The sequence below is a fragment of the Rhinolophus sinicus genome, chromosome 7 (assembly GCF_057876585.1).
Source record: "Rhinolophus sinicus isolate RSI-liver-muscle chromosome 7, RSI-T2T, whole genome shotgun sequence".
Taxonomy (NCBI): Eukaryota; Metazoa; Chordata; class Mammalia; order Chiroptera; family Rhinolophidae; genus Rhinolophus; species Rhinolophus sinicus.
The window spans coordinates 50,434,036-50,458,632 of NC_142507.1; the positions used below are offsets into that span (position 1 = coordinate 50,434,036).

The following is a 24,597-nucleotide window of genomic DNA, read 5'->3' on the forward strand; positions in this document are numbered from 1 at the left end:
GTGCTTGTGCTCGGTGCTTTCCCTGAGAGCACGGCTCTGCCCTGGGACCCTTGCTTAAATGTCAGACCAGATTTCCCCTTCTCTGTCGAACATCAAACATTTTCTTTCTTCATTCGTGGGTTTTATAGATTCCATCCATCATTCACGTCATTCTGCTGTACTGTCTTCTAAACCATCAGCAACCAGTGCACCTCAGGGGGTTAAGGCTGAACCCAGCAGCAACCCCAGCAGCTTGCCTGCTCCCCAGAAAACCCCCCAGGAGGCCAGCCCGGCCCATCCAGGTATGCAACAGCCAATGTCCCCAGCTGCCTCTTTGACCTTTCTTCAGTGACAGATGTCTCCACTGTTAGTGGCTTATATGCATCAAATCCTAGACAAAATCAAGAGACCCTCCTAATTCGCTGATTGTGTCTGACTCTTTTGGTTTTAAATATTTTAGAAAAATAAGGAATCCACAACAGACTTTTGACCAGTAGTTAGCTCATCATTTGAAAATAGACATTTTCATTTCTTTCTCTCATTTCACCCTCGGGAGCAAAGAGACAAAATGCTTCTCCCAGGATTACAATAGCCAAAGAACACAAAACTTCACATCTGCTGCTCCGCTGTACATATTACCCATTTTATCTGCACGGCAGCCTGTGCAGTAGGTGGGGCTGCTTTCATAGCTGAGGAAGCCTCCATATCTTCAGACAAGATTGTGGTCCTACTACGTTATCATTCAGGATTGATGAACGGGTTGGCAGTCCTTGATGGGTACCTGGCATGTATCCTAGGGCCAGTTGGAGGGGTACATTCATTTACCTGCCTTGGCGTAGTTGCCAGGCTCGCACTGTTCAATCACAGCTCTGCACCAGAGATGGCAGGAACAGACGAGTCTTCTCCTCGCCTCCCACCCCCGCCATGGCTGGCTGGCTGTCTTCAGTGTGGTTTGTGGGGAGGTCGGATTTCTGTAGAGGTGCCCCCAGAAAGCACAGTGCTTTCCTTCTGTCACCCCCGTCTCTCCTGAGAACGGATCACCCAAAATCTTCAGGAGGAGGATGTGTCCGACTCTTCCTGAGCCTGGGCTCAAAGGGTCTGGACCACCGCAGGCAGCCACTGGGCCAGGAACTCAGCGGGAAAGGCTGTTCCCCCAGCACCGTAGACATCTGTGTAAATGCTCTGGGGTCAAGCAGAGTGGAAGGCCGAGGGGTTTGACATCAGAACACCTCCCTGAGGGATGCTGGACGGTGTCTCTTGGCAATTCAAGTGTTTTTGTAGCACTGCTCTCAAATGGTGTCGGCATCCTGAGGCAAGGGACGTGTTTTAGGATAGAATCATTGTCTTCCTGGGGAAACATTTTCCACAGGTCAGTCTTGGTTTTTGCTCCCTCCCTGGGCCCCTGGCCCTATAACTTGTTTCTAGGAAAGAGGAGACAGATCGAAACATCAGAATTTCCCAAGGTTCTTAAAGACCTGTCTGTAGATGAGTTGCAGTTGCATCGTTACCTGGGAAGGTTTGTTTAAGTGCAGATTTCTAAGCTCTACTCCCAGAATTTATGATTCAGTAGGTCTGTGGTAGGGCCTGAAGAATCTGAGTGTATTAAGATTTTTTCCTAAGTGATTCAAATGCCCAGACAGCTTTGTAAGCCATCGTGACTAGGTCACTTCCCCGAGGCCTCTATTTTTCATCTGGTGAATGAACATACTGATCTGAGATTCTGAAATCTGTTTCCACTGGAGTCTTGAGTGGCATGCACTAATAATGCCAGTTTCCCCACAGTCCTAGTCCACGCCCGAAGCTTTCAGAAAAGGAGCTCTAGGTGTCGGCAGACTCTTGTCCCAGGAGTGGGACCGGCACATGCTGGGAGCAGTGCCCCAGGGACCCTGAGGAGCATTCGGACGCGGCTGTCCTGTAGCCACTTGTTTTCAAGATGAGCGTAGAATGTGGATGCAGGATCGCCCTGGCAGGGGGAAGGAGGAGGGGTCAGCCAGGCCAGCCTCTCGGGTAGCAGTTCTCACCCATGGCCTTGGCAGTGATCACTCTTCGCCATCCCAGCCAGTGCCACTCCCCAAGGAGACATCTGGTCAAGGAATGGTTTCATCCTCTCAGTCCTTTCCCCATTCCTTTCTCTCCCTTTCTGTCTAATGATGTGTCTTTCTCCCTAACTTTCTGTTTCTAGGCCTTCATTTCCCCACCATACCCACGCTGGTTAGCCTCCCCCAGGCACCGTTGCCCTCAGCTCCAGCCAGCTTCCTGCCTTTCCGCCCCACTGGGCCTCCCCTCCTCGGCTGCTGTGAGACACCCGTGGTCTCCTTGGCCGAGGCTCAGCAGGAGCTTCAGATGCTGCAGAAGCAGTTGGGAGAAAGTGAGCACTTCCGGCTGCATCTGTGTGTTTGTGAATGGCAGCCCCACCTGTGTTGCTCTGCATGGCTTTGGCTTGATGGCAGAGGTTTAAAGAACAACATAGTGTCCCGTGTTACCCGTGGATGATGGAGGGAGAGCTCCGCTTGCTTTTCTGGAAGCATATTGACTGTTATCTTTCTGGGGTGTGTGTCTCCTCTGTTAACAGGTATACGTGCTCCCCGGCCCTAGACCTGGCGCTCTCCCACTGCTGACAGGGTGGGGTGCCACCAAGTATGCGCCAAGCCTGATGCGCTGGTGACATGCTCCCTAGCAGGGCAGGGGAGAGAGCTTTTGTGCCTTGCCTACTACGCAGGATGAAGTGGCCGTGAAAAAGATGGCCCCGTTCCGTGGGACCCGTTCCATGGATGTTGTATCCCCCTGCTGTGAAATGCTTTTAATCCAGTGCAGATCGTGACATCATCAGGTGGGGAGCAGAAAGGTAGAAGGATTCAGGAGAAGGGGTGACAAAGGCCCTCTTCCAAGAGCTTCCCCTGGACAGGTGACACGTGGGCAGCTAGAGCCTGAAGCACAGGCCGTGATGTCTGATTGTGAATTTGGTCCTTGGACTTCCAGAGATAGTTGATGTTACGTAGACACAGAATTCATAGACCGGGTACAGTCATCTTTTAGAAAAGGTTACATGGATACACAAACTGAATGCCGCATCATGAAAAGGTTTCATGTGTGATCACTTATAGCTTAGAAAAGATAAGGAAAAAACCACATGTGATAAATTTGCTCCCTGGTAGTGCTTAAAAAAACAACTAGAAAGCAGTTTGAAATTACCTTAAAACCACATTCTATGCCTTTAAAGAAACCCAGGTGAACCAGAGGTTGATGGGACGTTGACCACACAAAGGGATTCCTAAGACCACAGACAAGAATTTATCTACGTGAAGCTCCAAATGTCCATTTGGACGTTTGGACCAGCTCGTTTCTTTTGTCAACCCCGAAAATGGATCCACTGTCTTCTCTGCCCCCAGTTTGCTTTCCAGAACCAGGTAGACCAAGACCATTTCTAGGAGCGTCTGTACATCTTCCTTTCTGCAGGCAGTGGAGCCTGAGGCTGCCTCCTGCCTATCAGCTTACACAGGGACAGCAACCAGGCTTACTGAGCAACGTGAAGCTCGTCTTACCTGAGTCTCATACAACTGGCGTGATAGGGAGAACTGGAGCGGGGAACTCAGGCTGGGGGCAGTGACGTGACTTGTTCAACGTCACTGGTAAGTGGGAGAGATGGGCTTGAATCCAGGTCTTCTGCTCCCAGTGCCGTGTGTCCAGTATGCCTTTTCTGCCTAGGATGGTTTGTTGTCATCCTGCCTAGAGCCTGAGCTGAACTCAGCGGAACAAATTTTGGAGGCCCCTTCCAACAAGCTTTCCTCTCTTTGGAGACCAGCAGAAGGTGCTGGTGTCTCTTGACCTAGAACTTACTGCTATAGCAATTCTGGAACCAACACTTGATGCATAAACAAATTTACCCCTTGCCAAATGGCAAGAGTGTTCTCAGCATAGTTTTCTTCCCTTTCCTGTTCCACATTTGTCAATCCATCGTTGTTCAAAGGGAAAGATGGAGGAAGAGCACTGCATGAAAAGGGGTCTGTTGCTGTAGGGTGAAGTCCCAGCTAGTCTGGGCAATTGACCCGACTTTGGATGGTCCCAGCCTTGGTGAGGAAGACTGTAGCCCTTTCTTTTCTCTCCGGAAGTACGGTCCTCTCTGAGGGACCATCACTTCCCAGTGTTTCTTGTTCACTTTGAACTAAGCTTCCATGTGGACAGTGATGCATGCGGCTTCTCAGGGCACTGTGGGGCTAAAATCTCCTTGTGCAACAGTCTGTCCCGTGTCTTTGCATGGTTTAGGGCATGTGCTTTGTACTGTGTGGCCGGGGCAGAGTGGGACATGAGAACACTGATCACTGATATTGATACACCTGGAACCTCTGATGACCTTGGTTAAAGAGTAAGCTGACAATCCACAACGACTGATTTCCCGCTTTGCCTTATTTGGGGATGGGGTAGAAGAGGCAAGGAAAGCGGAAGTCACATCTTTATTGACTCCTGACTAACATTTAGATGCTTGTGTTTTCCTCCCCCTCTTTAACTCCCAGTGAGCCTAATGCATACCTGTATTTTGCACACCAAGGAAGGAAAGAACCGTGGCAATACTTCTCAAACTTTTCTGCCTTTTAGAATCACCTGGGATGATTTATAAACATCCAGTGCCCACGCTGTACCCCATACCACTTGAGGCAAAATCTCTGAGGGTCCAGGCATCGGGATATGTATTTTTTACATTGTCCCAGGTGATTTCAGTATGTAATTTAAGAACCCGTTACAAATGGAGGTAAAAATTGGCAAGTGCCAATTGTGTTTTCCCCTCAGAGGAGTTTGGCTTGGTAGGAAGAAATGATGACCTCATTCCTCTTTGCTTACGTGGAGCTACCTGTTTACTCTGCGCTCACGGTGATAACCCCTGGAAGGAAGCAGCCTTCTGACTATGAATATCCTAAACTACGGCCCTGCCCACCTCGCTGTGTCTCTCCCCCAAGCTGGGCTTCTTTTTACATAGAAGCAGAGATGATGGCGCACAAGGGAAGGCCCGTGATTTCATAAGATCTATGAAAGTCAGCCTATGAAACGAAAGGTCCTCCCTCCCTCCGTGGAAGAGTCTCCAGTGATTCCTTAGGCAGAGTGATGGCATTTTGCTCTTCCTTGAATCGTGTGGGGTGAGGTCCTTGCCTTACACAGAACCTCCCCCAGCCTCAGCGAGTTCTTCAGTCGGGAGGAATTGGGGCCATGAGGTCTAGTCGGAATGCATGTCCCTTTTCTCCTCTGACAAGCCCAACGGAAAAATGGAAAAACTGGCTGGTTGGCTTCTGGGGAAGGCGCGTACTCACATCTTCCTGCCCGCAGATGTGCTCACTGCTATAGCCCATCGCACTCTTCACCCCGGACTTCGGGAGCGACTTCTGCTTCCGGAGCTTCCCTGCACTCTCTCATGAGGAATTATAACAGGAGCCAGGACTAGGGCCACGGGTTTCTCCTTTGTGTACCTGGTACTTTTCCGATACTTCATGCTCCCCCCATCTCATAGTGTCTCTTGCTGACAGATACATGGGGGGAAATTATAGCCGCTGTGTTATGAGTCTTATCTCACTGGTATCCGCAGTGGACTGGGCTCTCTGACATCCCACAAACCCCCTTAGTGTCTGTTCTTAGCAATCACACACTTCATTGCTGACTCTCCCCTTCCCGATGCTCTGTTTCTCACTCATGTTTCTTTCTGCCCAGGTGTCAGCACCGTCCATCCTGCTTCCCCAGCTACGTTGCCAAGCAACCATTTAGAAGCCAAGCCTTCCCACTACCTCCACCCCACGCAGCCCCAGTCTCCACCGAGGGGCACGATAGAACTGGGCAGGATCCTGGAGCCTAGGTACCTGGGCAGCAGTGACCACTGGGATGTGATGAGGCCTCAGAAAGGGAGCGCAGCATCTGGGGACGTATCCTCAGGCTCCTCCGTGTGCCAGCTGCACGCCAAGCCCACAGGTAAAGCACAAAGCTGAGCAGGTCAGCCTGCGAAATGAAATCCCATTTAGATCTACCTCTTTCCTACCTGGGCAGGGCCGTTTCCATTTCTCCTCTGGTTCCCTGGCTCACAGAGGGGATGAAATGAAAGAGCCGTGGCAGTGTTAGTGCATCCTCCGTCCTTCCTGCCCAGGGCCTTGGTGCTGGGCGGGGCGTGGGAAAGACACATTCACGTGCGTCTCTCCCTGCGTCCTGAGCCCCTGACAGTCCACTCTTAGACCCTGCCAGAATGCCAGGCACCAATAGTCACAGGACATTCTTCCATCGGTCAGGAGTTGTTACAGAAAGGGTGGCTGTTTCTACGAGCTCCTCAGCCCATAAGTATATGCTGTGTACAAACCCAATTCAAACTCCCCCCTCAGCCCTAGCTCTCCTGGTCAGGGCGAAGAGACACCGCACCGAGCAGAGATTAGCTATACAGGTGAATGCTGGGGTGCAGCTCAGTTCTAACGGGGAGACCCTGGTCATTTTCAGAAAAAGACCGAGCCCAAAGCACAATGGTGCGGGGGATGCAATCTGTCATCAGCACCCCTCCCTCCTCTGCTCTGCGTGTTTTATTCTTCCCCCGGGGAGGCTTCCTCCTCTCTGAGCAGCTTGTGGTTCCCTAGACCTCCTCCCTGCCTGCCTCCCTTCCTTCCTTTCTCCCTTCTTTACCACCCTCCCTCCCTCCCTTTTTTCCTTTCTTCCTCCCTCCCTCCCTTCCTTTCTTCCATACTAAAGGTGATTTGAGGGCAGCATTCAGGACCATTCATTAACCAGACAGGATGAGTTTACGTTCATGTACTTTTACTGGGGCCTTCTCTCTAAGGGTGGAGGAAGGGCTTTGTCCCTCGGTAAAGAATGTTCAGTCAAGTATCAGTCAGAGGAGAGGTATCAGGGTAGAGTGAAGTCTTCTCTGTCACTCAGAGTCGCACTCTGGAGGTAGCCACACCTTTCAGATACTAGACAGGCCCTGCCCGCTGCCTTCAGTTATTTCGCTAAACCATGTGGAACTCCCTTAGCCAGTCACACCGGTGACCATACACTTGCACTAAAACTCCCTTACACGCAGCCCTGTACGGGAGGAAGCCCACGGGGCTGCTGAGTGAGCACCGGGCTGTCCTGTGTTTGAAAGCCAATTTACCCTTTTAATGAAGTGCCCTGTGTTCCTGGGTGCCCGTGGGAGAGGACACAGTTGGCAGAAGGATGGTGATGTTGGGGGATCTCGCTGAGAGGCCACGTGGGCCCCACTAGTGAACAGGATTCTCCATCCCACCTCTCTCCTGTCCCGGCGGGCTGGCTGCAGGGGCTGACCTGCTGGAAGAGCATCTTGGTGAAATCCGGAACCTGCGCCAGCGCCTGGAGGAGTCCATCTGCATCAACGACCGTCTGCGGGAGCAGCTGGAACACCGGCTCAGCTCCACTGCCCGCGGGAGCGGTAGGACAGGCCCCAGGCTTTCTATTTCTGGTCGTGACTAGGGTGCTTCTGAAGGGAGGGACTTGGCAGAGCCCGGCAGCTTTCACAGTGCTGGGGTGTGCTTTACTCCCCTTGCTCCTTGCAAACAGCCCAGCAGGGCCGGTGAGCAGGTGCTGTTATCCTCACTTGGTGGATGTATCAGAGCCCAGAGAGGAACTTTCCTCCCAGCAGGACTAATGGGGTCCGTCCCCACAGTCTCATCCTTTCCGTAATGGGCTTACATACTGCCCGCTGACTCCTCTGTGCCCGTATCCGGTGGTTAGCAAGTGGTAGAGCCCGGTCTGCGGGGACCCTCCCCCAGCCACTTACCAAGGTGGCCTTTTCCACCACACTCTCCTCCCAGGCTGCTGTCACTTGGAAGCTGTCCCTTCCACACACCCTGTCCTGCCCACAGCACAGCGGCAGCTGTTTAGGGACTGCAGTCAGGGCACGTGATAATGTGTGCAGGAAGCCCACTGAGGAGGCACACGCAAACCAGGCTGGAGGCCCAGGACTCGAGTCCTTGGGGTTTTCGGCGGGGTTGAGACAGGATCTTTGAAGATACACAAGGGGCAACTTTTGAAAGGACCCGTTACCCAAATGCTAACTCGCCTGCTTGTACTTTCCGAGACAGGACCCACCTCTACCTTCTATGGTCAAGGCCTGGAGTCCACACCTCAGCTATACAACGAGAACAGAGTCCTTAAGGAAGAAAACCGGAGCCTTCAGTCTCAGCTGAGTCACATGTCCAGAGGTGGGTGGTCAAAAGCCACAAACTGTGGTCACTCTCGGGTCCCCCTTTTCCCTGGCCATACCAATCACCAATTGGAGAAGCAAAGAGAGGAGGTGGAAATAACAGAGCTACCCAGATCCACCCCAAATTCCCATAGGTGTTCTCAGTCTAGAAAGGGCTACTTCGTGAGAGGCCCCAACTATAGACCAATGCTCTGGCTCCTCGGTTCCAGGGTCGCAGAGCTCGAGGAAATCCACCACTTCCGTACGAAACCCGCCTGCCCATATGCAGTTATTAGCTATCCAACTGGATACCATCAGGCATCTGTTCTACCTCCCTGCAATTCACAGCTGATTTGGAACCCGGAAAGGAGGAAACATGAGTGCTTTCTACCCTCTCAAGTTTCTCCAGACGTTGCTGCAGCTCTCCGTGTCCTTCCCGTACTGAGCTGCCATCCCCATAACTCCTCACCACCTCCTTTCTCTCAGACACTCATGGCTCTTCCCTGCTCAGTAATTCTCATGACTCTCTCTGGAGGTGTGAGCAAAACGTCCTCCAGAGCTTTCCCAGCTCCATCCACTGGGCATCCACGGGTGGGAATCATTTCCTGTGTGGCCTGGGGTGCAGCTGACCTTGGTGTTAATTGACTTGGTCAAATCAATATATTATCAGTAACAGATTATTTTGATTTACAAATACTTATTGAATAGCCATAAAAGACTAAGAATAGTGTCCAGAAGTATTATGCCCAGAATGAAAAACTGCTTGTGGAAAAGGAAAAAGACATCAACGGATTTTTCCAAATTACCAAGAAGATGTGAGAGGAAAACTCACTGCTTGGGGAAGATAACAAACGTTAATAGATAAGAGAGAAGGTAGAACTACTAAACTGCCATTGCATGCCTGGAAAGACTAGACTAGACCTCATGGGTGAGAAGATCGTAAGAGATTTAAATGAATACAATTTGCTAGGCCCAGGTGAATTCCACCCCCAGAGGCCTGACAGCACCTGCAGTCTTATTCTCAGAGTCCCTGTCAATAATCTTTTAAAAATTCTGAAGGTCAGAGAGATGCCGCAAGCTCAGAAAAGAACAGATGTCCCCATTTTCAAAATGATGATAATAATATAAACTAAAAACTGGAGACAGGAAATCTTGATGTCAATCTTTGACAAAATTCGAGAATGGATTATTGCTCAGAGGGTTGTGAGCACTTAGATAATGGTAAGCATTAGAAACCAGAGTGTTTTCTCTAAGAGCATGGTAGGCCTTATTAAATCAGAAGATCAAGGGCAATGCAAAGATAGAGGCCCCCCAGCCCCCAGGGTGAGTGGATAGAGCGAGCCAGACGCACTCTGTGCCTCCCCGGCCAGCTGCTGTACAAGCTGGCCTGCCTTGTGACTTAGTTCCATTTGTCAGGATGATGCGCTCATCTTTCTGCTGCCCTTTCACTCCACATCTGAATACTCCTGTGTTCTGCTCACCAGAGCACTCCCAGGAAACGGAGTGCCTGAGGGAGGCTCTGCTGACCTCGCGATCCCGGCTTCAAGAGCTGGAAATGGAGCTGGAGGGCCAGAAGGTAGACCGGCGGCAGCTCTTGGCAGACTTGAAGGAGAAGCAGCAGGAGATCTTGCATTTCCAAGAAGAACGACTGTCCCTCCAGGAAAAAGACTCCAGGTCAGCGGGAGCCCACTGATGAGGAAGGGGCTTCCTTTCAGATTCAGAACAAGGGATATTGGCAAGACGGCTAATGGCCCTTTTCGACAACCTCAGTTTCCCCTCTGCTCTTCCTGATTTATGGGTGACTTTGAGCCAGAAGGCAGAACTTCTCTGGGAATGCCTTTCTCACACCAAAGTTGAGAAGGAAAACCCTGTTATCCAAGGTTCAGCATATCAGATCCCGGAAAAAGAACACTCTTGTGCTTTCAGTTAGTTTTAGGCCATTAGTGTCACCATAGCCCAGGAAGCTTCTACACCAGTCATGACGCTAGTCCCCAGCATAAACCCTAAAACTGCTTGTCAACATGAAAAGAGCACTGAAGGGGCGGTAAGAGTACTCTGCTGATGTGTCCTAGCTAATGTCGCTCATGACAGGACTCCAAGCAAGGCTACTGTACCTGTCTGAGCCTCTGTTTCCACAGCTATTAAATCAGAGCCATGGTCTCCATGACCCCTGAGTTGACAGCTAGGGCTGCAACTTTGTGATGCACAGGTTGGCTCACAGCTATTATAATTGCCCTGGTGTGGCCAAGGGGCCCCATCAGCTCAGCAGGTCCTCCTCTCCCCTGGCAGGCTGCAGCAGAAGCTGGCCCTCCTGCAGCAACAGTGTGACGAGAAGCAGCAGCTCTTCCAGTCCCTCCAGTCGGAGCTCCAGATCTACGAGGCACTTTATGGCGATTCCAAGAAGGGACTGAAAGGTACGTGTCCCCCTCCTCCCCTCGCCATGAGCTTCCTGCCCTTGCTGAGGCTCCCTGTGAGGTCTCTCCCTTGGAGTTGTGGAGATCTGGAAAAGCTAGAGTTCTCAGAACAACCTCCAGCCAGGCCTGGGTCACCCAGTAAAAAGAGGGGAGCTCATACACAAAGCCCAGAGGTAGGTGGCATGAGCAAGATCCAGCCCAGATTTCCTTTAAAAAGTCAAACTTCACCCACCTAGGTGGCCAGAAACAAGTTAATCAAAGTCCGGATTATGCAATGTTTTTTTTTTTTTAATTTTATTAAATGTATTGGGGTGACATTGGTTAATAAAATTATATAGTTTTCAAGTGTACAATTCTGTAATACATCATCTGTAGACTGCATTGTGTGTTCACTACCCAGAGTCAGTTCTCCTTTTATCACCATATGTTTGACCCACCTTACCCTCTCCTACTTCCCCGCTGCCCTTACCTTCTGTTAACCACTAAACTGTTGCCTGTGTCTATGAGGTTTTTGTTTGTCTTGTTCATTTGTTGTTTTCAGTTTTATACCCCACATATGAGTGAAATCATATGGTTCTTGACTTTTTCTGTCTGACTTATTTCGCTTGGCATAATAATCTCAAGATACATCCATGTTGTTACAAATGGCAGTATTTAACCTTTTCTTATAGCTGAGTAATATTCCATTGTATATATGTGCCACATCTTTTTCACCCAATAATCTGTTGAAGAACGTTTCGGTTGTTTCCATGTCTTGGTCACCGTGAAAAATGCTGCAGTGAACATAGGGGTACATATATCTTCACGGATAACTCTTTTCAGATTTTTGGGTAGATACCCAGGAGAGGAATGGCTGGGTCATATGGTAGCTCTATTCTTAATTTTTTTGAGGAAATTCCATACTGTTTTCCATAGTGGCCATACCATTTTACAATTTTTTTTTTTTTTAAATACAAAGAACTGTCTTGATGGTATCATCATTTGAAAAGGTCTTGAATATTGTGAGTGATACACACTGACCACCCGTGCAGCCAGTATAGCAGGCAACCTGTTCCCACCCTGATCCTTTCCTCTGTGAGAAAATTAAAATATGCCCAAAACACAAAAGTTACAGATGCACTACTCATAGGATCTATATTTCAAGCCTGGATTTAAATTTTAAACTTTTTTATTAAGGAATTTGGCTACCTGCTGAAATAATAATTGAGTATTTGAGAATTTTGTTATATTTCCTCATTCTTCTTCAAATAGGGGAGGGTATTTTATTTTTTATTTTTTTATTTTTTTTATTTTTTTATTAGTTTCAGGTGTACAAAACAATGTAATAGTTAGACATTTATCATTTATATCCCTCACATAGTGATAACCCCCTCCCCCCATCCACTAGCCCTCTGACATCGCACACAGCTATTACATTTCCAATGTCTCTATTCCTAATGCTGTACTCCGCTTCTTGTAAATATATATATATATATATATATATATATATATATATATATATATATATATATATAAACTTGTAGTTGACATTCATGATTGTTCAGCTTCAGGTGTACAGTGCAGTGATCAGGCATCTACATCATCCCTGAGGTGGTCTCCCTAATGAGACAAGTGTCCATCGGATACCCTACAAAATCTTTACATTATTGATTACATTAGGGGAGGGTATTTTAAATATAAAGTTAAATGCAATCAGTCTAGAACAGAGGCTGATGTCAATAAAATGAAATTTATCAAAGATTTTAAAAAAATCCTGAGCTTGATTAAAAATATGAGCGGTAGAAGTACAGGATGGGAGGCCTGGCTCTGTAGCCACTCAGGGGCTTAAGGCTGGGGGTGTTAGGTAGAAACACATTTACACAGGGAAGTTGTAGCCCAACGGTACTAGAAAAGCCAACTCAACCTGGGACCACAGTAGTGTAAGTGCAGTGTCCATATGGTGACCCATGTCAGAAATACTGTTAGATTGCGGAGCACCGTCTTGTAAAAGGGACATGAACAAACTAAGGAACAGAACGAAGACCTGGAACACAAGGCCAAGGGACCAGAAATCTGGAACGGGTTGAAGAAACTAAAAATTTTTTGGTTTAGAAAAGACCATGAGAAAATGAGAACTGGCTTCAAATATTTGAAGAACTGTCAGGTGAAGAAAAGCTGATGTGTTGTGTGTCCCTTCAGAAGGCTGAACAAGGGCCAAAGGGTGAAGGGCCGTGGAATTTGGATCTGCATAATTACCTCTTTCCTTACCACTAGAGCCTTCTCGTGATGGAATGGCTGGTTTGTGAGGAGTGATCTCCCCATCCAACCCCTATTTAAACATAAAGGGATGCTTTGTCAAGAATCCCATAGAAGCAGTTCTTGCTTTGGATGGGATATTGACTCCCTGAGATTTTTCAACCTTATTTTTTCTTGATTATATGTTTTAAAACTCTGTAAGCATTATGGCTTATAATATTAAGAATTTTCACTGTTCAGCCAAATTTGAATTTTCATCAAACCTGATTGAGTTTCCTAATTTGCTGAAACTTGAAGAAATACAGGGGGCACAGCAGGCTGAGAGAATACTTATGTCCAAAGCCAGGGGGAGTGTTGAAAGGAGAATTTCCTTTCAACTATATGGAAGGCCTACAAGGTAGGATGGAAGTTTACATTCTCTAAAGTAAGCAATGGAAAATGAGTTTGATTTTTCCAAGTAAAATAGGTGCATGATGGAAACAGAGTTTTAAGATGGTCAGATTGGTGGCACATACTGAGGCTGGCAGAGTAGGGTACACCTACAGAATGACTCTAGTGATATTCTGGGTATTAAATAATGAGAGTCTAATACAAGGTGCTATTGGGAAGAAAAGGGGAATAGAGAGGTGAAAGACATTTTTTTGAATAAGCAAAATATCATAAGAGTTTGGATCCAGGGAAAGAGAGGGAGGTGCATTATGGAACTTTGGGGTTAATACTTCATCGTTAACTGCCTCCCCTTTCATGCCTTTCTCCCTTTTTATGGGTCTTTTAGGATTCATTTCAAAGCTACTACCACTAGAGCCCCATAAATCCCTTGTTCTTAATTCTGTAACCCAATAAGAGCTCTGAAATGAAATCTTTTTCATATGCTCATTTGGTGACAAAGCCTAATGAACTGACAGAAGGGTATCCATAGTCTTCATCTATCCCATTTAGTGAGACTGTTCACATAACTCATTGCAGAAATGCTAATGTGTTTAATCAAGGCCTGTGGCCCAGATGCAACTGGCTGTGCATATAATACGGTGTATATGATACATGCATCCTGTTGCCTTGCTAAAAACCACAACAAATTCTACCTTTTGAAAGATATTTGGCTTCAAAGTTTTCAGATAAGCAATTGTGGTCTTAAAGATGATTTCTTATATCTCTTCAACGCCAGTAGGTAGAAAGAGACTATGTGTGGTGAATGGAGGTAAAAAAAAAAAAATCATGGAGAAGATAAAAAATTCAGTTAGGATCCCTGGTCTGTGGTGTCCGATTTCCATTCTTACATGCTACCAAAAGGCCTGATGCCTTCCTCCTTCTCTCCTGAGTGTGGAGGTTATCAAATGTCCTCCTCCCTCAGTCCCTTCCCTAGTTCAATGGTAGTTCAATGCTGACCTCCAGTCTTGGGAGACCCTGCTCTCTACCCTGCAGGATGAAGATGAAGATACAGAGATGAAATCATAGACTTGACCTCATCTGCCAATCAAATGCCCACTAGATGTACATGGGTAATTTTGAGCCTCGCGAAAATTCCAGACTGGAGTGTGTGCCAGGCTTCACACAGACATGTTGCCTGGGACTCTGAGATGACAGTGGGGTCCTTAGCAGCAAGGACCGTCACAGAGGAGCATTCTGACAAATGCTTAGAAATACTTTGGCTCAGTGTGACCAACCCCTCCTCTCTCTTCTTTCAGCTTCCACCTGGGATGCCTGTCACCCGGTCCCTTTGAGCAGTGACTTGAGCCACCTGGTGACAGAGATCCAAGCTTTGAGAGGGCAGCTGGAGCAGAGCATCCAGGTGAACAACAGTCTGCGACTGCAGCTGGAGCAGCAGTTGGATGGTGGTGCCGGCAAAGCCAACCTCAGCCCCTCCTCCATTAGCCACAGCTTCCCAGCCGACTCTGACCCTGGTAACAAGCAGCCGCTCTTCCAAGGTAGGAAGGAAACGGGCATCAGGGAGCCCTCAGCCAGCAGGGAGGTCACCAGGATGTTTGTGGTGGAAGGGACAATCTTGCGTGTTCCATGCTCCTTAAGGTCAGGGCGAAATGGGAGGTACTCCAGTACAGTGCCTGGTGAGAGCTGGGATCTGGGTCAGACCTGCTGCTTACAGGTGGTTTGCCTTGGGCAAGCTGTTTAACCTCCTCAGATATTTAAGCCTTAGTTTCCTCATTTTGAAGATGTGGATGACAGTAATATCTAGCTTGTATGGTTATTTGGAGCATTAAATGAAATAATTTACAAGTGCCTGACACAATAAGAAACACTCAACGCTTAACATCTATGTATGTTAGAATCTATTCCTTGTATGTGTGGAGTGTTTTAAAATTTACCACAACTTTTCAAACAATTTTTCAAATAATTTCATCTGAGGCAGGGCAGGTTTTACTCTCTCTGTATTTCACATGAGACAACTTAGGCATTGAGACCTTAGCTGACATGCTAAGGCTTACAGGAGCGGAGAGACCAACCCAGGATTTGAACCAGAGGTTTCCTAGTCTCTGTTTCTTCCACCTCACCATACTGTCTCGGGATTGCTGGCCTTCCCAAACTCTCTAGCCTGGCTTCCCTTTCCCTCACCTGTGGGGAACTCAGCTGTGTTGCAAAATGTTCCTGTCCCTAAGGAAATCTGGGCTGTGGGAAAATAGTAGATGGCAGCCATGTTTATTCCAGGTGCCTGGCGGCCATGTTTATTCCAGGTGCCTGGCGGCCATGTTTATTCCAGGTGCCTGGCGGCCATGTTTATTCCAGGTGCCTGGCGGCCATGTTTATTCCAGGTGCCTGGCGGCCATGTTTATTCCAGGTGCCTGGCGGCCATGTTTATTCCAGGTGCCTGGCGGCCATGTTTATTCCAGGTGCCTGGCGGCCATGTTTATTCCAGGTGTCCATCCTCTACTTCTGACCCTGTTCCCTTGCCCGCTTCTGCAGATCAAAATGTTTAACCAGTTCTCTCCCTCTCTTCTCAATATCCTTCATCAATCTTACTTCCCATAGTTTTAATATGAATGTTAATATTGTCCCCACACCTTGGTCTCTTGGCACATTCCTCTCTACTTCCTCTTCTTTCTTTCCATTTGATACACCATTTAATTAATCTCCACTCACTTCCATAGCCATATCTTCAATTTTATTCTAATCAGAACCCACTTCTGCTCAGGATTATCTAAAACTGAGCTTTCAAATTTTCGTGCCTGCTTTTCCTGAGGCAGGGTCATCCTCGTTTTTTTCTTGGTTCTGCTAGATTTCCATTGATCGGACAATGACCTCATCTGTCAAATGAAGGTGTTACTCCCCTGATCATGCTGTCATGGCCATTCAATAACAAAGCATATGTGGACTGCCGAGGGTAGGGCCTGGCAGTAGAAACTGCTCAGTCTGTGTTAGGTGGATGCTGCACCCTCCTCAGCTTCCACAATGGTTGTGATGTCTGGTTGTGTCTCCTCCCTATAACCAGGCTTCCCCCCTCGCTGCCTGCCCGCAGCACCAGCCAGGACTCAGCGCCACTGGCTCAGTCAGTGTGCTTCTCCTCACCCACCACAGACACCTGAGCTGGAAAGCAGGCTCCAGGCCATGGTTGCCTAAGCAGCACCATTTCTGTCTTCTTTGTGACATGTCCCAATTCCTCCACTGTAGGACTGCTTCCTGGTCTCTAACAGGGCATCTCTAACCCACCAAGGCTCTGTCTCCTGTTCTTCTCATACGACTACATTTTTTTCCCAGTACTAACTTCTCATCACAAAGGTGACTAGAATGCTGAGTTTAACGACCCATAAATCTGTTTATTCCTTGATTCAATGTGTTTAACATGCATACTACATATATTTAGTTGCAAGGCATTGTATTAGACACTACATAGAAAATTATGTTAAAAACCGGGGTTATAAAACTATACCTAATGATTTTTTAAACTAGAAGTTGCTTTCTCATGGAACATCCTTTGATGAAAGGAACACCTTCTTGTTCCAAACCAAGTGATGCATTTTGCTGTTGCTTTTGATCATGGTACAGAATAAGTCATGCTGCCTTAGATCTCCGATGGTCAAGACTCAGCTGTGCAAGTGCTTGGTGTGCAGTGTGTTCCAAGGGTCCTCAACATTGTTCTTGTCTTTATACTCCCTAGATTCTGTTGCCTCCCCTCCAGTTCGGGATGTTGGCATGAATCCAGCTCTGGTTTTCCCCAGCTCTTCTTCCACTACTCCTGGCTCAGAGACGGCCATCTTCAATAAGACAGCTGGTAAATATGGCAACTAAAGGACTCAGGGACTGGTGATGGAAACGTATTGATGCAAGCAACCTTTGGTTCTCTCTATACACATTATCTGAATTTAGAGATTTTTCTCTGCATGTCCCAAGGCCTTTATCCCTACTCATTGCACCTTCTGTGGCAGCTTTTCTTATACTCATTCTTCCTTCTGTGGTTTTCCTTTTGCTCTTTGTCGCTTCATTGCACTGTAAACCTCTCCCTTCTTCAAAGTGCTCTCTGCATCCAGCTTAATTTTCTTGTCTGTGTCTTCTCAGCCCAGAAATTAAAAAAAAAAAATGTTTAATAATATTTGTCCTGAATATTTTATTTGTCAATAAGGACAAAATTTGCCTCCTGGAAATTTTATCATTATGAGATAATGTAAGAAAGATTATAAAAATGTAGAACCCAAAATGTCGATGGACTTCATTCCACGTTTGTGCTTTCCAAGACCACCTTTCTTGTTCCTGGCCTCTTTTACTCTTTGATGTCTCTTTTGGATTGAAGATATGATTATGAGTAACAGTGGATTCTGTTTTGCTGTGGTTCTACTTTTCAGAGCTGGGTTTGGATGCTGCTCCAGAAAGGAAGAACCCACCCAAGCTGGAGGGCGATGCTACCGATGGCTCCTTTGCCAATAAGTACGGCCGCCATGTCATCGGCCATATTGATGACTACAGCGCCCTAAGTCAGCAGATTGGGGAGGGCCAACTGCTGGTCAAAAAGATAGTGTCTCTCGCGAGATTCACCGGCAGCATCCCTGGCCTTGAAGCTCAGGGCACAGAGGTAATCACATCATCGTTCTTAGGTGCACCTTTCCCTTCTGCCCTTTCTTCTGATTTCAGCTCCTTCTCCTACTATTTACTTTCATGCTGTACATATCCCAGCAGCTGAGAATACGTCTTCCATTTACACTCAGTCAGGCCTTTCTCTTTCTTCTCCAGCTCCTATTTTCACTATAAACTCTTCTCTGTTTCAGACGTAGCTGACTTGCTACTTCCCCTCAGAACCACAGAAAAGTCTATGCAGTGTCATCATCCTCATCAGTAGAGTATTTAAGTGTCAACATCCATGTGGCATTGTGCCAAGCACCCTTTGGTAGCTTATTATCTGGTACAGTCCTGCTGGCACTCCCATCGTGGGCAGAATAAACTCAATCAAATGGCTCAAAATTGAGAATTAACACCCATACGGGCCACATGTGTGGAAGGGGTGTGAGGCCTGGCAGCCATGGGATTTCCCCATTTGGACAGAGCAGGGAGGACAGCGGCGACTAGCCTTCTCCAAGTGCTTTGCCATTGAGAGACCAGGTTCCAGCTGCTGTGCTGTCTGAGCCACTGGGGATGCATGGACACATAGGGACAGCCTTGTCCCCAGGAGCCCCCACACTCGAGAGGAAGACACACATCCGAGTAAATGTGTTAGGAATTGTTCTCTGGGTGTGCGGGCATGAATGCAGAAGCAGCCATCATCCCAGACAAGGAAAGAAACAGGTTCCTAGCAGACACCACAGGGGGACGTGCAGCTTCTCTGGGTGGAGGAGGACACTCGAGGGACAGGGAGCGGCACCTCAGTCCCTGGAACTACAAATGGTTCCTCCCAGGTGGAGCCTAAGGTGTGATTTAGGGGGGGGCAGGGGGTGCCAATGAAAAAATTACGGAGGAAAACTCTTCCCTTCTAGATTCTTTGGCTGGCCTAACAATTAGTTGGCATAAGACAGATTAACAAGAGAAAAAGAGATTTGATTTCATATGGGAGCCCCAAAGATATGAGGTTCCAAGAAGTGACCAAAGCAGGCAGCTTCTATGTTTTTTAGACAAAGAAACACTAAATTTGTGATGGATTGAGAAAATAAAAGGCCTTGGGTTTGGGGTAGTGAAGAAGTAACAAAGTTTGTTTATGTAGGCTTCTTGGTCCTGAATTTCTCTCTCTCTCTGCCAGACCTCCTGGTCCAGGGGGCACCCTGCACATGGGAGGGTTATTTCCTGCTTTAATGGTAACAAAGGAGGGTCAGAGTCTTTCTTGCACTTGCTCTCTCTTAAGTCACTTTAATTCAAATTCATCAAAATGCCAAAGTGGCTTATTTTGCTCCCCTTCAGGACCCTAGGGCTTGGAGCAGGACTAGAAGCTTAAAGAAATCGTGGGGGAAGCTGGAGTCAAGTGAATTCTTACAGGTGGGAGGTCACCTCTGAGGTCGGAGATGATGGGCTTCCAGGTTAGAAAAGGGGTTCACAGGTGCAAGCAGGCCGGTGTCTGTGCCTCACTCACAGAGGAGGCTTGAGCCCTGTGCTGGAAATAAAAGTGGTCCTGCAGTGCCGGTGACGTCCATGGCCGTCTCCCCTGTCCCCAGGTGCCAGGCAGTGAAGGCGTCCGCGAGCTCCGGACCAGTGCCAGCGCCCTGCACCACGCACTGGAGGAGTCGGCCTCCCTCCTCTCCATGTTCTGGCGAGCGGCCTTGCCGAGCTCCAGCGGCCCCGCGCCGCCTAGCAAAGCGGTAGGAGGCCAGCGTCCTTTACTGGCTCTGCCCCCAGTTACCATTCTGCCTCCTCAGCCCCGCAGATCCTGAAGGTCAGGAGCCCGATGGTTAGTTGTGACAGATGGGACCTTAGAGGAGTCTCCCTGGGGGAGACCTCTCACCCATGGTGGCCGCTGTCAGTGAAGTTCTGACTACATCCCTTCTCCTCCTGCTGCCCTCCCCCCAGGATGAGAGATCCAGGAGGAAAGGGAAGGGTATGGATAAGGCAGACACATGAGAACCCCAGTAACCCATAAAGTTCCACTTTCTGAAGTTGGCCTGAGCTGAACTTTCAGGCATGTGTTAAAGCATCAGCACCGGCCCCCACACCCACACCCACACCCACACCCACACCCCAGGTCCACAAGGTCAAACAGGGTCACAGAATGTCACCATGAGACAATGACTCTTCTAGCCACCCACGGGAATCCCAGCAAATCACTTAAATCTGCATCTCTCCGTCAGGCCTGGGGAGAATCAGCCAGCCCCAGGTGCTCTCAGGTCTCAGGCCTGCTCTCTCTGGCTGGTGGCACCTTGGATGGGCAGGTCTCAGACGCCCCTCCCAGGGCTTCTAACTCCAGATGATACCACTGACACCTTGTGGGCCCCACCTGTGCTAATGCCGAGGGAGGGGCTGCTTCGCTGTCTTGAGGTCAGTCTTGAGGTCAGCACAAGTACTGAACAGAGTTGCAGCTGTCTCAGGCCAGCGCTGTGTCCCCAGGCGTAGCGTTCCCAGCCAAGTCTCCTTGTCATGCTGACTGAGCTCCACCCCACAGCCGGGAGGCTCAGTCCCGGCCTGGAGTCAGGTTCTCCTCAGCACCAGGGCTGTGGGCCGGTGCGATCCGCATGGGGGCTTCTGGGTTCTTAGTGTCCCTACCCCAAGGCCTCCGAAGCCGTCAGCAGCCAGAGGATTTTCGAGGCTTTTGTGGAGGAAATCCAGTCCAGAAATAGCTGAGAAGCCTGTAGAATCCGATTGTGGATTCTAAAGAGCCACAAAGCACAGGGCGCTGTAGGCCTTCTACCGTTGGCCAAGGGTCTGTTCCTCTTCCCCAGGGAGAGTCCGTGAAGAGGGAACTCTTGGAACTGAGAACCAAACTCTCCAAACAGGACCGCCTCCTTCAGAGCACAGCTGAGCGTCTGAAGACCGCCAACCAGCAGAAGGAGTGCATGGAGCAGTTCATCTTCAGCCAGTGTGGGTGCCCCCAAGCCAGAGAGAAGATATGGGGGGTGGGAGGGGGGTCCCCGACTCCCCACCTGTGCTGCGGATGGACAGTGTGACCAGAGAGGCTAGGGGCGGGGGGAGACTGATGTGACGTCCCAGGGGGGAGGCTAGGGACGGGGGGGGGGGGGTGTGGAGACTAATGTGATGTCCCCGGGCCCCCTGTGCCATCAGTTGTCATGAATGCAGAGGGAGGGGACATGGGCGGGCAGCAGGAGACCCCGGGCTGACTGGCCAGAAAGATACACTTGGGAACACACACCCAAGGCAAGTGTGGGCCCAGCTGGTAACTTCTGCCTGTTGGGCTGTTTTGTGGTTTCAGTGACGAGGACACATGATGTTTTGAAGAAGGCAAGGACTAATTTGGAGGTAAGGAGACCACTGCACCAGTCAGAGCCACACATCCCACCCCAGACACGTCACCATCTGTCATCAGAGTCTACAGGTGATCTTCACCTGCTCTGACCTCCCAGAAGACAAGTTTCTGCTCTACTCGTAGGAGCACAGGTCCTCCAGAAGCATCCTTCTCCTTCCCTCAGCTTCACCCCTCAAAAGTCGCTCCCTCCCCAACATCTCAGCTCACTCTCACATGCCATCATCTCCCGTCTTTACTCCAATTATCCCTCCTTTTCTGCTAAGTCAGGACACTGGAAAAATGCAATTCAGTTGATTCCGGAAGTCAGAGGACACACGGCAGCCGGCCTCTGAATTTGCTTTCCGTAAAGGGGTGCTGAGGCCGGTCACGTGTTCTGGTGTTTTCTGTACTACTTTATGAAAAAATATAAACAAGACACAACCTAACAAATTGATTTCATTGCACACTATTGGGCCAAAACCAGAAATTTTCTTTTGATACACCTTTTTCTGTTAAGCAATACCACAAAAGAAAAATGTTGGGTCTTATTGACCTACAAGAGAATTTGATAATAAATAAAGAACGAAACTTAAAGGGAAAGAGTTTATACATATGGCAGACATTTTCTACATTTATTTAAAACACTTAATTTGACACATTCCCTAGCAAGTACTTTAAAGAAAACCTTGAGATGTTAGAAATGGCTTAAAAATCAGAAACTAAATCTTTTCACCTGGATTTTAAAGCTTTGCCATAAGCAACAGAGCATATTCCTTGGAAAGTTCCTAATTGTACCTGAGAATGTTGACCCCACCATGTGAAAATGGGTTGGGCCCTGATGGAACTCTCTCTCTCTTTTTTTTTTTTTTTTGCTAATTCCCTTTTGTTTTTCTCTGATGCTTCCTTTCTTTCCTGAGCCTTTTTAGAAGAACACTCACAAGATTGCCTCTGTAAAGCCTTATTCCTGTCCCAGCAAAGGTAACCCAACTGCCTCACGTACCCGCTGGCTTCTCCCAGTTTGGAAGTTTCCTCTCTGCTTCCTCTCGGCCATTGGAAACGTCCTGAGGCCTGAGTTCTAATCCCGGGCTTGTCACCCACTGCTTCTGTGGCTTTGGCTGGCCCCTCACTCTCTGTGAGCCCGCTGCCCCTCGTCTAGAAGAGGTGGCACTAGACCCAGACGACCTCTGAGGTCCCTGCTGCTGACCTGGCCCCTTTCCCTTCTCAGCGAGTGAATGGGACATAAACCTAATGGGGGACTTCCCTGCAAAATCGCCCCTCCTTCCTACAATAGGCTGTTTCTATATGTGCACGTGTCCTACAAAGCCCTTCTTGTCCCCAAAAGAGATCACAAAAGCCACGATTTTGCTCCCGAGTGAATTGGAGCGTTCAGGTCCCCAGTGGTCGGACTCCACCATTGGTGTGCAGGGGTTTTGAGCAGGGGTCTCGCACACGCGCGGGGAAGCTTTCCTCTAACCTGGTGGCACCAGTTGTCCCCCAGACTGCGGCGCATCTGCTCAGCTCATCCTCTTAACAGGCTCTTCTTATGCTCCTGGCTTCTGGCACCACTCAGCTGTCGCTCCAGCCTCAGCCGGCACCAGCAGGGCCTGAAAATAGAGGCTTACTTTGTTTTATTTTTGTCTTCAGGTGAAATCCCTAAGGGCTCTGCCAGGCGTTCCAGTCTTGTGACCCTTGCCTTCCAGGAGCCATGCAAGAAACGAAGCCACCAGAGGTCCTTAAAACAGCAAGAGGGGTGGGCCTGCCCCCCTTTCACGCAGCTAACTATCTGCTGAGGAGATCTCGGCCCTACTCCTCACCCGCTGGAGGATCTAGAAGGAGCCAGAGAAGTGGCCTGGTCATGCAGGCCGAATGGCAGAGAGCCTTTCCCGCTCTTCTGGAAAGGTCCACCTAGCCCGGCACGAAGCAAAACGCGTAGTTTGTAGAGGACCTGTGACACTGCTTCTAACCGCCCCAGGGCCGGGAACTAGCACAGCTCACCTCAGCAGCTCTCCTCAGATGTCAGCTCAGGGGAAACAGGACCCTGCTTGCCACGCAGGAGGCCACGTGGTCCCAACACTGGAGCCTCTCGGCAGGTCGAAAAGCACACGACTGAGCAGCGGTGTCCTGCTGGGCACTGGGGCTTGGCCAGCATTACTCACAGATCCACATGGGACCCGGGGCCAGCTCGGCCGGGTCCTAGTCAGGCTGGACGGCAGCCTACACGGCAGCACCTGCGTTCTTTGAAGCCACACAGTGAAAGCGGTGACTTCCCAGATACCATCTCCTGCTTAGCCTAGCACCTTCTGTGTTTGTTCTTTTAGGATCGCCAATGGGTACTGTCCTCACTCTAAACACGCTGTCCCATTTTAGCATCGTAACTTCTCTCTAGAGAAGTGGGGACTCATGGCCAGACCAAGCCCATTGAAAGTCTTGTGTAAAGCAAACTACTGATCCTTTTTAGGTGGCATGTGCGAGGCCCCCAGTTGTGCAAAAGCCTAGTCTGTGTCTTCACAGTGCTTTAGAATGTGTGTACGTGTGTATAAATGTATGATACATATTTATATATGTTGCTACAGCACTATGTTGAAAGCCAACATAACTGGTGGACAGGGTCTGTGAGAGAAAATGAAACAGTTTTCTGGTGGCTATTAAAGCATAATGTGCATAAAGAAATAAAAAGTTTTTCTCCGCCTGCTTTGTTTCCCACGTCTGCCCCAGTCTCTAGGCTGAGTGTGTAAGAACAGAAAAGACAAACTGTTGTTTGAGAAGCTCATAGTCTCATGGTGGAAGTCTACGTTTAAAAGAAAAAGATTTTCCTTCTTCGTTATTTTGTAAGACTCCCCAATCTAAAAATATGGAGTGGTTCTTAAATTTGAGGTGCCTTAGAATCAGCTGTGGAGATTATAGAAGCTACTTCCTGGGCTTCAGTTGCAAGAGATTTAGTTGGTGTGGGGCCCTACACGCTGCATTTTTCACTGGAGCACCCCAGGTGATTCTTAGGCAGCTGGGCTGCAGACCACTGTTTGGAAAACATTGTTCTGTAACATTGACTCAAAACTAGAAATTTATTTTACTTTAATTAAGAACAAACTTTCATTGAAAAGTGTATAAGTCATCCGATAAATGTTGACATAAAGATCTTAAAATATTCCTTGGGGAAAGTCCTTAGTTAAGTACTTTGGCATCCAGAATTAAGATGAAGCTATCAGTCCACAATTATTTCCTAGAAACAGTTAAAAAATTAAAGCAGCAACAACAAAAACTCAACCACTGTCACCACAACCACCACCACCAACAGTAACAAAAAGATGCACCAACAGACTCATTTGTTACTTTCAGCGTTACTTTCATAGTATAATAGACGGTATGACTCTCAGTATCCGCTTTCTCACTTGCTTGTTGAAGTATTTCCATGAGTGCCTTTGGCTGTCAACACAGAGGAACTCACTGGCAAAATCAGCAGAATGGATGAAAAATCAGCAAAACTTAAGTAT

The 24,597-nt window shown here is 48.5% G+C and overlaps 1 protein-coding gene across 50 annotated transcripts in view; it reads left to right on the forward strand.

Annotated features, from left to right (window-relative positions):
* PDE4DIP (phosphodiesterase 4D interacting protein) overlaps positions 1-23,782 on the forward strand; it is a 176,305-nt gene extending 152,523 nt beyond the window's left edge. For 10 of the 50 annotated variants that reach the window (XM_019714221.3, XM_019714216.3, XM_019714217.3 and 7 more), the window contains 15 exons: positions 129-281; positions 2,162-2,347; positions 5,674-5,928; positions 7,253-7,384; positions 8,037-8,156; positions 9,622-9,811; positions 10,427-10,551; positions 14,472-14,711; positions 16,895-17,008; positions 17,577-17,803; positions 19,368-19,511; positions 20,586-20,724; positions 21,074-21,120; positions 22,033-22,084; positions 22,751-23,782. In XM_019714221.3, coding sequence (XP_019569780.3) covers positions 129-281; positions 2,162-2,347; positions 5,674-5,928; positions 7,253-7,384; positions 8,037-8,156; positions 9,622-9,811; positions 10,427-10,551; positions 14,472-14,711; positions 16,895-17,008; positions 17,577-17,803; positions 19,368-19,511; positions 20,586-20,724; positions 21,074-21,120; positions 22,033-22,084; positions 22,751-22,896 — 2,270 coding nt within the window. In that variant the 3' untranslated portion in view covers positions 22,897-23,782. Of the gene's footprint in view, positions 1-128; positions 282-2,161; positions 2,348-5,673; positions 5,929-7,252; positions 7,385-8,036; positions 8,157-9,621; positions 9,812-10,426; positions 10,552-14,471; positions 14,712-16,894; positions 17,009-17,576; positions 17,804-19,367; positions 19,512-20,585; positions 20,725-21,073; positions 21,121-22,023; positions 22,085-22,750 lie in introns of all 50 variants that reach the window. The other 40 variants (XM_074318453.2, XM_074318440.2, XM_074318442.2 and 37 more) reach the window with 12 other exon arrangements.
* Positions 23,783-24,597: the final 815 nt, after the last annotated feature.